Source organism: Cupressus sempervirens, chromosome 8 (assembly GCF_028749045.1).
Source record: "Cupressus sempervirens isolate cs-2001-9-10 chromosome 8, ASM2874904v1, whole genome shotgun sequence".
Taxonomy (NCBI): Eukaryota; Viridiplantae; Streptophyta; class Pinopsida; order Cupressales; family Cupressaceae; genus Cupressus; species Cupressus sempervirens.
Window position 1 is genome coordinate 593450309 of NC_143125.1, and position 16226 is coordinate 593466534.

The window sequence follows — 16226 nt, forward strand, 5'->3', positions numbered from 1 at the left end:
CAAGTAATGAAAAGAATCTTCAAATTGTGTCCTTTTGAAAAATCCACGAGGAAAACAGTATATTGCTATACAATTTTCCACCTACTCGCTCCCCAACAGGAGCTGAACTGATGCGTTAGAGATGATATTTATAGGCAGTACATTCATACCACTTGGGTCAACCCCCACAGAGGGCTCCACCTGAAGAGAACCTTCTATATTGAGCACTTTCTGGAGATTTAGAATGGTATCACAGTCTGCCCTTTATGCACTTCTCGCCATTAGCAGCACTCCCTCATGATTTCACATGAGTCAACCACAGTGGGTTCCCACTCCGTGTTGAGACCAACCCTTCGTTAGGCAAGTTGGACAGGATTTTCCAGCAGTATACTCTCAAAGAGGTGGAGTATGAGAAGCGCTTTATTTGTCCTTGTCCTATCTACTATGAGATTAGAGATAGGCTCTACTGTCTTTTTAGAGAAGCTCATTCACTCTCATCCTTCTTTGAGTAACGGCTCAGAGATGTGTTGCTCTTTTTCTTCAGAAGGGGGCTTTTTCTTGCACGACCACTCTTTTTAGTGCCCCTTGTGCCCTCTATCCAATCAGCTCATCACCTCTTTCTTTCCTAGGACAATGCATGACACCAAAAGGTACTTGATCTCACCTTCTTTGCCCAGGTTTGTAAGACACCATAGATCCTACTTGAAGAGATCCACTCCTAGATGTATGGGTCGCCTCCAAATGTAGCATCATCGGCATTGATACTGCCCCTATCACTTTGATGGATTATCCTTCATTTTTGGTGTTTTTCTCTCTCCTAAATTTCCTAGTCTTGTTTGGTGAGATGGGGTTGCCCTCTCGACCCTTTTATCCTCCCTGAGTTTCTTGAGGGCTTGGTTTGTCTTTCCTTCTGCCTTTTGTTCGTTCATTTTCGATCACCACTTGGCGTCCCTTTTGTTAGTTATTTTCTTGTTTGACTCCTCAGTCCCTTCAACAGCTGCATTCATTGATAATCTATAGCCCTCACTATGGTGAAAATTGTATGGCATCAACAGCAACTCCAATGTGCATATTGATGTTTTAAGAATCTGTTAATTGAACCATGAATTTATTGTTAAAGACGATTATACAAATTTTGATATATTTTTTAGTTGTGAATTTATTGTAATAAAATATGTTTGAGCAGTTTTTGAAAAAAAATTATAATGATAAAATGTACAGAATAGTTAGATCAAATATATGAGTAATTTGAACAAAAAAAATTGTATTTTAAATTAACGTATTGTAATCAGTATTATTGAAACAAAGGTTAAATACATGTAATTACATTTTTTTTAGGTATTGTAAATACTAATAGAGATATTATGCTTTGAGAATTACAAAAAGATATTGTTTTAAGAACAATTTTATGTAAAACGAATTTATTATGATCAAAGTGTACACAAATATATAAATGAAGCACATAAATAGTTTAGTAAAAAAAATCATTTTAGAATATGTAAGCTAAGAAAATGAGAGAAATTATTTATATTAAAAGTTGAATATTATATGCTAAAAAGGCCTAAAATACTATAAATATGTCCAAAATTAAATATGTACCTTTTTTAAAGGGGCCAAGGTTTAAGTTTAGGTTTTTATTTTTAAATAAGGGATCAAAGTTGAAGGGATTATTTTATCTTTTAAATAAACATAATGTTTTTACAAAGGTAGAAGCGTCACAGAAAGATACAAGCAAAGTCACGAATTTCATGAGGAGAAAGCCAAAAAGAGAGCTTAAAAGTTAAAACAACTAAACTAAAAAAATCAGAGTCCTTGGCCCAATGGCATTAAGGAAGGTAACAAAATGCTGCTACAAATATGATATAAAAGCAAAGTCGCGAATTTCTTGAGGAAAAAGCCAAAACGAGAGCTTAAAACAAATAAACTAAACTAATCAAAGTTCTTGGCCCAATGACATTAAGGAAGGTACCAAAATGCTGCTACAAATATGATTTAACAAAGTTTGAGTGGAACTACAATAAGTTTAGATTAATAATAGTGCTAGGGGCTACTAAAAGTAAGGTGTATATTCTAAGATTAAGCTTATCTTAGAGGTAGCATGAGGGATCAATTAGGGTTACATATCGTTTAAGTAATACTTTTAATGTTATTGGCCTCTCTTTGATATTTATTGCATTGTAAATGGCAAGGCAAGTGGACCTGATGCTCTGAAAAGAGCATATGGAGATGAAGATAAGCTAAGTAGTTTCACCCTAGTCATCATTCCTACCCCCTCCTCTGCGTCCACCTCCTAGACTCCAACATTTCATCTAGACCAAGAAGATCATTGTCCCCCATGTTGACACCCCTTCCCAACGTAATGGCCTAAATGATTTGTCTTTAAGGCCATTAGAATTGACACATTAGAAGAAGGAGAAATTTAAAAAGGTAGAAGAGGATCCTTCTAGTTTTATTCAGAAGGAATCTTCAAAGGCTCCAGCCTTTGTCTTTAATGCTCAACGGAAGAAGAAGTGGGAAAGGATAAGGTGAGTCATGATGTTTAAACTAAGCAACTGCCCAAGGAAGGGAATGAAGTGGAAGAAAAAAGAAGGGAAGACCTCAGGGGTCCAATGGTTCAAAATTCTCATTGAGGAAAGCTAGAATACAATTGTCCAAATGTTATTAGAGCTTGAAAGCTCTTAGAGATACAAATCCCCAATCATATACCTTGATGGAAGTTAAATGCTCATCTTGGATGTCAAGGGATTAGAATCCCCTGATAGAAATTATCATCAAGAGATTTCTACTTATGAACAAACATATTGATATCTCTTTTTTGCAAGAAGTTAAGACAATGGGCTTTAACCTTGACATCACACTAAAATGTATTTGGAAGGATGCAATGAGTTTTTATACCAATCGTCCTAAAGGAAAAGGAGGTGCAGCCATTTTGGTAGCCCTAACCAGTGTAAAAATATTTCAGACTGGGGTTGCTCTCCTTGTAATAGGGTTTTGTGAATAACTTATCAATATAAGAATAAATAATTTTTGTTCTTAGATATATACGCATCTAATGATCACAAAGAACAAATAGATCTATGGAAGTGGCTTTTCCAACATAAAAACATTGCATGGATCATGGGGGGAGACTTCAATTGTAATGTCCCCATTTTTAGCAGGAATCTTCAGTTGGCTAGGTCAGCTCATCATCATGGCCCTCATGAGCTGGCAGTGAGATTTGAGGGTCTCAGTTGTAGACTTGCTATTTTTGGTAAGTCTGTTTTTGGAAGTTGTCATATTTGGCAATGCAGTTGGTGACACTAGCAGTTGGTCACCACCTACATTGGATGGAGCTATTTATTGATGGGGTTCATATTTATTAGTTAATTAAGTTATTTACTGTTATAAAGTGGTGTTTTGAAGAAGCTTCTTAAGTGAAAAGTTTGAGGAAGAAGCTGAGTGCCATATTGTTTTATAAATATAAGCCCATCTGGAGAGAAAAGGATCCACTTGACTATTGTTTTTATTTTATCTCTTGTGAGGGTTTCTGAGTATGGTGATTTGAATTCCACTGCTGAAGTATAGTGGTTTTGATCTGACGGTTTGGAGAGTTGAGTTGTTTCCCAATCTATTGCTGAGGTATAGTGGAATTGGAATTGGAGTTTTGCGAATCAATTTGGGGTCTTCCAATTCTGTCATTGTTGTTGCTTTGGAAGACAATTTTGTGCTGTGAGAGTGTGGAAATCCACATCTGCGTTTGGAAGAATAATTGCACAGGGCTTAGCATCCAATTTGCCTACGCTGGGGTGATCATTCCCCTGCATATCAAAACACCAATCACCTTTCTCAAGCGCCTAGTATCTACAACTAGGCATGGAGTTTTCTGCCATCAGGTGTGGGGTAAATTCACTAACTGGCGGCTCATCTACTTGCAAGATCAGGTGCCCTAACTGCTGCAAATTGGCAGCTTGAATCTAAAAATTCCCAAGCACATACACTGGAAGCTGGGCATCACTTTGACAAGACCTGTTAGTTTCTTGTTGCAGTGCCATCTAGGCATCATCTGTTGTCAAAACTTAATGCAAGACTGATCCCAACTTTCATAGTTTCATAGTTGGAAAACATTAATGAATCACAGTTTACTGTGAATGGATGTTTTGCCTAAAATTTAAAGTACCATTTTGCATCACAGAAGGCCTGCAAGTTACTACTTGTAAGACCATTTTGATCAGATTGTTGGTATTATTTGATAGAAATGATTGCCCTTATGTTTTGATTCTTATGTGGGGGAAACAAATCAAAAGGTTGCAAGTTAATAAACTCTTAGAATTTCATGTTATTTAGCACTGTCATAGTGTGAGCTGATCTTAGTAGTGTCAGACATTGCTCACCAAGTGTTTGACAAAATGTTAAACCAGTGACTGGTAGAGAGAATTGTTGTCTGTCAAAGCTATAACTGGTTGGGGTTATTACATCAATATAATTAAGAGGACTCAGGACAAGATGGGGGATGAAATTTGAATGGAAAGGAGATGAAAAAAAAATGGCACAAGATGATAAACAAGCACAAACTCCTTGACCCTGGGAATGATTCCACACATAATGTTATCTGGCACACTTGGTCCAACTTCCAGCAAGGTAACGGATAAGATAAGATAAATTTATTAATGTCCAATAAGAGACCAACAAAGGATCTAAGGGACTGAGAGTGTACAACCGAAAAAACAGCAGGCCACAAGAACATCAAACGGTGTCCAGGAAAGAGCAAGCAAGAAACAAAAGAAACAAAGGAGCCAACAACGAGGCAAGGACTAGGGGTCCTTCCTCAGTTGAAAGAAGTACTGAAGGATACAGTCCAGGGTGAGTAAGGACCCCAAACCGCCACTGAAAGCTGCTCGAGGAGTGTCGCCAGTGAGTAGATCTGCTGCAGGGTCTCACATATCTAGAGTGACAAATGGTAGGTGTACTGGACAGCCGTTTCACCACATGCGCCGGAGACGAGGGAGAGAAGAAGGATTTATTCCAAGTTAGACAAATTCTATGTGAACAAAGAATTCTTTGAATTTTACGACCCAAAAGGTTCCAGTGTAACTTGTTTACCGTACTGGTAAAGAAATCAACGCATACAGACAATAATAGCAGAATTATATTCGCATACACCAGACATACATTATGCTTCATAATATTTGCAATAGTAGATCAATGATCATTTACAATGATCCCAGATGGGATATAAATACTACCGCCGAACCTTTCCGAAGGAGTCGGTCAGCCACAACATTACATCCGCTACAAACTATTTACCCGTCAGCTACAAAATACAAAACACCGACGATAGTCAATCCGTCGGCTACAGAAACACCGCCAGACCCATCTAGTCGGCTAACACCATCCCCCCCAAAAAGAAAAGTTCTTTCCTGACGACTGACAAAATATCTGAGACAAATTAACAAACAAAATACATTAACAGAGTGACTACAACAAGAGAAATCTGCTTCTGACACATCACTGTCACTTTCGTCCTGTGCCTGTAGCCTCTACTAACACAACACTGCTTCCTTAAGCTAACCTTGATAGCCACCTGTGCTGCTTTCTCTGTCCAACTCCTCGGTAACCTGAGCCAAGTGTCGTTGCACTGCCTCCAACTGGATGATCAGCTCCTCCCGAGCTCTCTACGCATCCACCAAGACAACCTCACAGCCAACACCTGCTCCCACTGCCTTTGGTACACAGAAAGTTCATGCCTGCAGCCACTTCAACTTTTCTCAACTGGTCAGACTCCCACGACTGATATCCGCAATGACTGGGGGTCTAGGGCGGGGTCGAGGGCCAGCGCCCCCGCGAGGTCCTGGGGCACTTCGAAACCCACACAGAAATGCACAAAACACACCATTTCTGTCATTTTCTGTCGATTCTACACTCTTTTTGGCAACCACTGATGCGTCCCCTTCCCTTTGGCACCATCTGTAACTCATTCTGAACAACTTGAATCTGTCGTCGTTTGTTTTTTTTTTTTTTTGGGAATTTCTCCTTCCTGACGAAATTAATGTGCCTCTTGACGAAATTAGTGTGCCTCTCGAAACTCTTGGCGGAAATCCTAATCCTCTGGATGGAAACTGCCGAGCGCACAAATTGAGAACCGTCAACGGCAAAAGAATGATGGCCAACTGCCCGAAAAATGAGAACAGCCTTCCCCTGTATGCCGACGCCAGTTACGTTGTTCAATTGAAGCACAAAGAAAACCCAAGAAAGCCCATCGAAATCTTGTATTCCGGCAGAAAAGTCTGCTGGCCGGAGGAGTTTTCTAAGTTCTATGCCTGCGGTCCTCTTCCTTTTACCCACGGAGTCGTCTGGCGAGAATGCTTTCTTTTAAGTCCGCGGCCTTCTTATTTACTAGCAAAGACTGCCCGCGGAAGAGATTTCCAGCATTTTATAAAGTATGTTTTAAGCCTGCAGGGCTTGCTTGGCAAAGGACTTAAAAAAATTTTGTGCCTGCAGACAGCTGCCCGTGGGGCTTATAACAACCCACGGACAGACTGTCCGTGGGGACCTTCCACTCCACTCCCGCGGACAGGCTGCTGCCCGTGGGGTCTTTCTCTACCCGCGGACAGGCAGTTGCCCGCGGGCCTTTCTGTCCGCGGGGCCCGCTTCTTTTTTTTTTTTTTTTTTCAATTTTTTTCTTTTTTTTTTTTCAATTTTTTTTTTTTTTTAAATTTTAAAATTTTTTTTTTTTTTTTTTAAAAGAAATCAAATAACAGAGGTACCTCCATTTTGCCTCCAGGCGTCGCCATTCTGCAACGACGACGGAGTCTTCCTGGCACCATATATTTTGAATTTGGATCTGTTGACTGCCGGAGGTATCTTCTGCCTGTCCAAAGTTGATAATCTGATCGCTCCATTGTCGCCGACCTTCCGAATCTGATATGGTCCAACCCATCTGCCCTTAAACTTTTCCACTTTGATTTCATTATGACCATCGTATGCCTTACGTTTGTTCTGTGCCACCTCCGTCGCCCACTGTGCCTACGGTCGTCACGCAACTGGATTATTTCCTTGCTGTTGGTGCACTTCCACTAATTTTATGCTGCGGTGTAACCTTTTCTTTCCACGCGGTCCATTCACCATGTACCGGACAGTGGGATCTTTCGTTTTTCTGTGTTCAGACTGTATGTTCTTCCCCTTAGCTTCAACCATGGCAGCTTTTCCTTCTTTCGCTTCCCTGCATTCCTTCGGACATTCATTTTCCTGTGTTTTTTCACATTCGTCAACCGTTAACATATTGCAACTCGGAAACAGTTCGTAGTCTTCTATCTGCCAGTGGAACAGGCCATTCACCGAGTCCAGGTCGTCATCATTCGATCCTCCGTCAAGTCTCAATACTCCCTCTTCATCTGGTTCCATTCTCCTCTTTGCTTCGTCATCACTTTCGTCGTCACTCTCTGAATCTGACAATGCTGCCTCCTCACCAACCATTTGCGTATGCAGGTCAATTGTGAATCTTTTGCCTCCGTGCTCCATTGATAGGGTATTTCGTTTCCAATCATGTTTTACTTTTGCTTGCACCAACCAATCCCGTCCCAGAATAGCATCATATCCTTTTCTTTTTAATGGAATGACCACAAAATCCAATAAAAATGGTTGCGTACCAATTGTTACCGGTTGCACTTTCAAGATTCCCAACGGTTTGATTCCATGTTGGTCTGCCATGAGCAACTGAAATGCAGGTGGCCACAATGTCGGCTTTCCCAACTTCTTCCAAGTATCCTCCGGCAACACATTCACGCCGGACCCTCCGTCGACAATTGTGTCTGTCAAAACGTTTCCCAAAATCCCCATCTCAACGACCACCGGGTGCCGTCCGGATGTGAGTGCCAACAGCATTGGGTCTGTTGTCATCACTTCCCCACTATCCCTTCCTGTGTCCTCTGGTGCTTTCGGAAACGGTGTATGATTCAGAATGGTCGTCCGTAACTGGGGCATTGTGAGAAGGTCACTTATCTTGACCGGTATCTCCGTTTGTAAGATCTGTCGTACAATGTTTTGTTCTGCAAAGTTCCTTGCCAAGGTGTCGGTGATGTCCTTCAACTGAGATGTCCCCACTGACGATGCCTTTGCAATGTCCGCCTGCGCTTCCCCCACTTTTCTCTTTTCCTCCGCTTGCCTCCGTGTAATTGCCAGAACCTCCTCTACATCCGTGCCAACGGTGATCAAGTTTACTCCAGCCTTTGGACACTTGGAATCTTCGTGATCGCCGGGTCCGCACTATCTGCATAATAATTTGGGTGTGTTTGCCATTGTACAATCCCGCGCAAAATGACCCCACAAATTACATGCTCGGCATTGAACGATCGGCCGTCCGTTTGCATCATACTAAGTTCGACTTCGGCTCCCATTATTATTGTTATTGTTTGCATTGTTATTTTGCCCTCTGCTATTATTCCTGTATCCTCTAGATGTAGCACCGGCGGTATTCGTGTTTCCGCTACTACTCGACGAAGAAGCCTCCTGTGTGAGAAGCACCTGCAGAGATCCTCTTGTTTCCATGTTAAAGGGACAGTCTTTTGTCGAATGTCCCATGATCTGACAGATCTCACAGAATTGGTTCTTCGGACACGATCCTTTAGTATGACCGTCGGTCTTACATTCCGTGCACCACAATTCACTACCTTTTGGCTCTTTCTGCATATTTTTAAACTCCATCATTCGAACCATATCCTTCTGTAAGGCACGAACCTTTTTGCTACTACCTTCGTCGTCGTTGCTATCATCTCCAACAGATTCGTCGTCATCAGAGTCAGAGGAGCTAGTTTTCTTCTTCTTTGTCTTGTGCGCACTTTCAAAGTCCAATGCTCTGTTATAAGCATCGACATATGACAATGGTGGTACAATTTTCATTTTCCTCTGCAACTGTGAGCGTAGGCCATCCACAAACCACCTTTTCTGCAATCCGTCCGCCGGCTTGCTTTCCATTTTGTTTATTAAGTCTTTTAATCTCCTGGCATAGACACAGACAGTTTCGTGCTTCCCCTGCTTGGTATTGAAAATTTTCGCTACGATTTCATTATCATCTCGCAAGAGTTTAAACTCCGCCAAGAACTCCTTTTTAATCTTATCACATGTATCCAGCTTCTGCGGATCCATATCCGAAAACCAATCAATCACGACACCCCGTAGGGTTGCCGAAAATTGCCTGACCCATTCGTCGGCATCTGTGATTCCATTTGCCCGCCAGATCGTCTCACATGTCTTACAATGTCGGATGGGGTCGATTGTACCATCACCTTCAAATTTCGGCAGTTTTTCTTTGGGTCCCGCCATAACACTGAAGGTCTGCACTCCTACACTGGCGGTCGGCACTCCCACACCGGCAGTCTGAACTCCCACACCGGCGGTCTGAACTCCTACACCGACGGTCTGCACTCCCACACTGGAGGTGTCGACAGCTGCGAACCTTGGTGAAGAAGAAGGATCTTCCAAAATTGTTTCCCGCGGAAGTCTATCCTGGACGAAGAGGTCACTCCACGCTCGTGCTCCGTCGGCACTGCGAGTCGTGCAAGTTGATGCTCTTCCGTCGGCGAACACAAATTCAAGAACTCCTCCCGTGCTTCCTCCACCAATCCCACCCGCTGCCGAGTCTCCTCCAACAATTCTTCCGCGCTACGGTTTCCGTCGGCAATCTTCTGAAATCTCCGTCGGCATTCGGCTTGCTGTGCCAGAATTAAATTCTCTTACGCAGTACGGATTCCATCTTTTCCCTTGACCTTATTCCGATCCTTGTTAAGCTGATTTGGCATTAATCTTCATTCCTCCCACCTCCCAGATTCATAAGGCAACGGTGCCAAATGTTTACCGTACTGGTAAAGAAATCAACGCATACAGACAATAATAGAAAAATTATATTCGCATACACCAGACATACATTATGCTTCATAATATTCGCAATAGTAGATCAATGATCATTTACAATGATCCCAGATGGGATATAAATACTATCGCCGAACCTTCTCGAAGGAGTCTGTCGGCCACAACATTACATCCGCTACAAACTATTTACCCGTCGGCTACAAAATACAAAACACCGACGATAGTCAATCCGTCGGCTACAGAAACACTGCTGGACCCATCCAGTCGGCTAACATAACTGTCACTCCTTATATATTGTCTGACCACCACGCCATCATTTCTTCAATTTTTGCCATGCGAAATGGATATAATGATGACAAAAGACATGAAAGATTTTCCCTCAACACCAGGTTGTTAAAAGATGATGTCATTTCTGCTGTTAAGCTTATTGGATTATATAACTTGGGACAGAATATGCATTCTAGTGCCACTGAAAGATGGATCCATTGCACTAAAAGCTGGAAAAAACTATTTCAAAAAATTGGCAAAAAGAAAGCTAAAGATGGGAGGAGGAAAGAATTTGAGCTGCACAATAAACTATGCCTGGCTGAACAGAACATACAAAATAATCTCAGTGACTTGCAAGCATTAGAATCTTTAGGTCAAGCCAAAGATGAACCAAGGAAAATCCAAAACACTAAGATCCAGGGAGCTAAGAAATGGCCAGAATCTAGTGGGTGAATCATCGTGACAGATGTACCCAGTACTTCTTCAAACTTCTAAAACAAAACGAAGCCAGGGAAAGGATTGAATCCCTATGTGAGGATGGTAATATCATTCAGTCTCAAGAGCATATTCTGCAAGCTTCTGTTAATTTCTATTCTACCCTATTCTCTTTTGAAGATTGTGGAAGATGAATAAAAATGGCCTGTGATAAAATCCATACCATTATTCCAAAAAAGGTGACTATGGAGGATGCTAGAAACCTTAACCAACCTATCTCAGGCAATGAAATCAAGTTGGCTAATCAAAGAATACACAATGAGATATTCCCAAGACCTGATGGTATTCCTGTACATAGAATGGATAGCTGAAGGCCTTCTTTAGGTCTACTGAAGCTATTGCAAAGGGAACTCTACAGCCTAAGATTAACTCTGAATTGATCGAACTCATTCCAAAAGGAGACAAATCCCTAATCAACTGCTAGCCCATAACTTCTAAATGTTTCTTCTAAAACTTTGGCTAAAATTTTGGCTGTCAAACTAAAGATATCCTCCGGAAAATAATAAAGCCTACTCAAACAATATTGTTAAGGGAAGGTACACAGTAGATAATCTTCTTACATGTTGGGAAGCTCTAAATTAGGCTAAAACATCTAATCAGAAAGTGTGTATGCTTCTTCTAAATTATGAAAATATCTATGACAGAATTGAATGGAACTTCACTTGTATGATGCTCCAAAGTTTTGATTTCCTGAATTCTTTTGCCAAACAGTCTCCTCAACAATACCCTCTGGCACCAGCCCTTTTTGTGATAGTTGTGGATGCAGTATATTATCTGTTAAGAAATAATCCACTATCCCCAAGGGTACAAGGAACCCTTCTCCCTAATGGACATTAATTGTCTAACGTTCAGTTTATTGATGATACTGGCATCATCATTATGTTGGTAGAAATTAACTTTGATCACCTCGTGAGCAAGTTGGATATATTTTGTGCAGCCTCTGGTAGTAAAGTCTCTCTCCCCAAGTTCACTATTCTAGGTTGAGAAGACACCCAACCTCGATGATGTTATAAGTTCTCTTTGGCATCGGGAGGACCTAATCATCTAATCATATATCTAGGAATTACTCTTTCTGTTGAGCCCATTCTTGAAGACATGTGGGAATGGATTAAAACTAAAATTGGTAGAAAGTCAGGCAAATGGAACAGCCAGTATCTTTTTTTTGCAGGTAGATTCAGATTTGTCATAAAAATTTCTCATCTTATGCAATATATTATGCTTCCACCTGGCTTTCCAGTAAAGCTCAATTTAATTGCGTATAAAAGAGGGTCAGAGATTTCCTTTGGTCTGATGGGAAAGGTGGAAAGAAAAATCACTAAGTAATTGGAAATGGTGCACTATGGGAAGAGGAGGGGGTTTTGGTCTCAAAGACTTGAGAACCCAAGGAATTACTTTGGCTGTCAAGTGAATAGCCAAAGTTTCAGAAGGGGATGAATCGTGGAAGATCCTGGTTAGAAATAACATTTCTAGAGCTTATCCATTGAAGGCCTCCTCTTGGAAGGGTCTTCACCTAAATGATTTTCTATTTGGGAAATTTGAAATAAAAGTGGAAAGATCTGATGTCCTTAAATCAATATGGAAAAGCTGGGACAAGGTAAGACATCTGATTAAAAAAAAATTATTTTGGACTAAATGAATCATATTTGTGGTGAAAAATCTATATGGTGGGATCTCCAACATCGAGGCAAACCCTTAGCCCAATTTCAAGGATGTTCAGCTTGAAAGTGGGCCAACCAGGGAATTAGATACTTTTCTGATATTACTATAAATGGCTTCTCTATGGCAGGATTTAGTGGAAATTTTGATCTGCCCCCCCTCGTTGGAGAACATATTCCATATTAAGAGAAGTTTGTTTGGAGTTGAACCTTCCAAATCAAGTTAGCGTTTACTCCAATAGAGTTGAACTCATGAGATGGTTTGATAGTACCCTCTTTCCCTTTGTCAAAACCAGATTCCTGAATAAATTTCTTACTGATAATGCTGACATAATTGATCATATTAACTTTACCTGGAATCTTACCCTGGGTCCTCTAGCTTGGTCCAAAATCCTTGACAGCTGTCGGCATAATCATTCTGAGCCCAAAATCCTTTGTTTTGTGTGGCTGTTTATCTTACGGAGGTTTCCTAACAGAGAATTCAATGTATGCTCTTCGTGCAGATGTGATGAAACTGTGGAACACATTTTCTTTGATTGCTTTTTTTAATTTTTTTGGCCTCCAAATGAATAAGAACTTTACCATATCTGATATATTCTCTGGGAAATTCTTGAGCTTTAATCAGAGCAGTTATCTATTCTGGACTGTACTTTCTTTTCATATTCTGGTTTGTTTGGGAAGCCAGAAACACTGATGTTTTCACTCTAATCATGTGCAGGTCACTCTGATCTGAAAATTAAGGAAGAAAAGTTCCTGGAACTCAATGAGGGAGTAGCTACAGTTAAAAAAGAAATTTTGCATATGGATACATTACTGAAGTTAATGAGCAAGAAAAGGACGAGTTTGATATGACACTGGCTTTATTGCTTGAGCAAATAAGAGAGAGCATGGACAAAGAAAGACAGGAAGGAGTTTCAAATGCAGATGCACCAGTAGCAGTGGCTGATCCTCTTCCTAGTAATGAAGATATGCAGGATCCTCTCACCATATTAATGGGAAAATTCTAAAGTGGTCTGCAGGAACACTAGGATGGACTGCATGGGTTACTATATGAAGGTCTATGTAATGCATCAGCCTTTAGTTTAGCTCACTGTTTTGCATATTACATACCAGCATAGCAAGGCTAACTCCTTTATCCTAACCTCAAGTGTATATATATGCAGAGGTGTATGTACAAACTGCTCATAGGGATTATGCAGAAAAACAGTATGAAAAGCTGTATGGAGCCATTATGGCATCTTTATACTTAAGATTTTTTTTTTGAAATTATAAAGAGTAAACATTTCAAACATTTACTATGCAAGAATTTTAGCTGTCAATATAGTTTTCATGTTGAAAAGTAAAACATCTAAGGTAGATCACAAATGTGCTTTGCACTAGGCACTTACCCTGCGAAAAACTCTGAAGCTTTACTAGTTCCATCTTTGAATCCAATAAAGGTTCCAAAGGCTACTGCAGCAAAAGCCTGTACTGATTACGTACCGCGAAATATTCTAAAAGGATCAGAAATATAGAATCTATGATTTGGAAAGTACACATCAAAGATAATTCATATGACTGCAAAACACATACTATGACTATTAATCCTCACTTCTAAGAAGTAACAGCTTATCAAGAAATTATTTAGGATTGCACTATACTCACCCAGAAAGCAACCGTTTTCAAAGCTGACTCATTCCCTGATGTAGACTGACCAGCAGTTGATGGACTCTTGATTTCGCCTACAGATGAAACCATTTGCACGGCACCTTCAACAATTTTCTTCACTTCTTCAATTATTCCGAGACTAATGACACCCTCCATTGAATTTATATTTTCATTTTCAACATTACCAATATCAGAGATGTCACATGACTGTTTCTCCATGTTATCATTCTGTCCTCCATTGGTGTCTGACAAGGAAAATAAAAAATTATATCAAAAAGATGAATCCTAGAATTGTCCTTGGTCAAACCAACTACATTCTCTTGTTGTCAAACTCATTTCCAACACAAGAAAGATAGCATTTCTCATAAAAGTACAGTTGCACAATTTTTGTAGCTCTTAGATTAGAAAGAGAAATAAATGAAAGAAAATAAATTAATGGCCAAAGTATGTAACTGGGATGCACTAGTTCCAATAGAGAAAGAACTTAGGGCACTAGTACTCCTCACACCTCTTTCTCTTTGAATGAAAGATGCTGTCTACACATATTACATACTGTTAATCGAGAAGTTGAACTTGATATTTACTATTTTGCAACAACTAAATGATAGCAATTGATGGAAATATGTTTGGAGGCGAATGGTGTTTACAACCAGAGTCAAGTGTTTTCCTTTTTTCTTCTCTATTCTTTGATAACAAGACAAAGGATTGTATTCATATATAAAAATGCCTTACAAAAATCCATATCTCTAATAAGAGACAAGAGGGGTGTTTTCCTTTTTTCTTTTCTATTCTTTGATAACAAGACAAAGGATTGTATTCATATATAAAAATGCCTTCCAAAAATCCATATCTCTGATAAGAGACAAGAGAAATAGAGAGAACATAGCAGTACGTGCTCCATTTGCAAAAACTGGGTGTTAACCAGTTTTCTATAATAAAAGTACTATGAAAGAAAATACCGACTCAATACAAACAAGATACCAATCCAATCATTGCACAGTATGTACTTTAACAGCAATAACAAAATTAGCAAAGTAAACATATAAACTTCAAGTTAAATTCTAAGAATTGGGTTCCCTTGGAACGTTGGCATCAGCTTCCAATTGGTGAGTGTCCTCATTTGAATAAAATCATACCGTATAAATATAGGTGTTCCAGGAGATGGCCGGAAGAGATTTTAGAGCTGCTGCATGTATAAATTTGTGCGCCAAGGTCAGGGTTTGACATATTGTACACTGTTGCAAGGTGTGTTCTGCTAATCATTTCAGCCATCTGAAACTTATGCTTTTCCACAGTGAGTATTATCTTAGTAGCTTCAGCTCTATTCTGAAATTCTTTTAAGCTGTATGTAAAGTGGCAGAGAAATCTCTAAACATGTCTTGACCTTTAGAAGTTGTTGAAGACATTCACGCTGTCCTGGTGAAGACAATTTATTAACTTGTCCGCACCTTGGGCTGATTCATTTAGCTACCTTCAGAAATGCAGCATTTGTATTATGCAGCATGCATAATAGAGGAAGTCTTTTGGAAAGTCTCAGCAGGGTTTTTGGCTAATTTTCAGCAGTATCTCCAGGATTATGGCCCTGGCAGTAAGCCTTTTGATTGAGTTTTGGGAGATTCTGTTTAGGAATAAGGGTTTTTAGAAGTGACATGGAGCTAAGGGGTGTCATTATTAACCATGGCAATATTATCCATTTCCTATTTAGAATGTATGGGGCTTAGTTTTATCCCAAGAAAAGTGGAGCAAAGAGATCCACAGAAATGAATTGAGTTCATCTGATATATTATCCTTTGCTACTTATGACATTGAAAAAGACAAGTACTTTGATGTAAAGTAGTAATGCTTGGGAAGAGATTGTCTGCCGTATGAAGCATTGCCTTTGACCTGAGGATTCATTGAGCTTCTAGTAGCCAAAGAAAAACACAGTAGATTTTACTTATCTACAATTGAGGCTTGAGGTTCTCTTGAGTAGTTATCTTTCCTTGCAGCTTCTTAGATGTTCTATAGCTTCATTACTCTGATTTTCTTTTGCCTTCTGTATAGCATCATTAGTCCTTGCATCTTCTTAGATGTTCTATAGCTTCTTTACTCTGATATTCTTTTGCCTTCTGTATAGCATCATTTGTGAACTAAGGTTATGTGGTGTTGAAGATTGTAGCTGCAATAGAGATCTTTATCTCTGATGTTGTCCTATGCTCAAATAGAGATAATATTGTGTTAACAGAAGGAGAATATATTTACGATAATGTTTGAGATAATATTATTTTGGAGAGACATCTCAAATGAAGAGTCATGTGTTTGAAAACATGCGGAGTGTACTTGGAAATTAAAGAGAACTTC

General features: G+C 39.8%; 1 protein-coding gene across 5 annotated transcripts in view; it reads right to left on the reverse strand.

Moving 5' to 3' along the window:
* Positions 1 to 16226, reverse strand: part of PDE149 (integral membrane TerC family protein) — a 207863-nt gene that overhangs the window by 94358 nt on the left and 97279 nt on the right. For 3 of the 5 annotated variants that reach the window (XM_089798518.1, XM_089798516.1, XM_089798517.1), the window contains exons 5-6: positions 13884 to 14131; positions 13628 to 13704 (exon numbers count right to left, since the gene is read on the reverse strand). In XM_089798518.1, coding sequence (XP_089654644.1) covers positions 13628 to 13704; positions 13884 to 14131 — 325 coding nt within the window. The remainder of the gene's footprint in view (positions 1 to 13627; positions 13705 to 13883; positions 14132 to 16226) is intronic. The other 2 variants (XM_089798520.1, XM_089798519.1) reach the window with 1 other exon arrangement.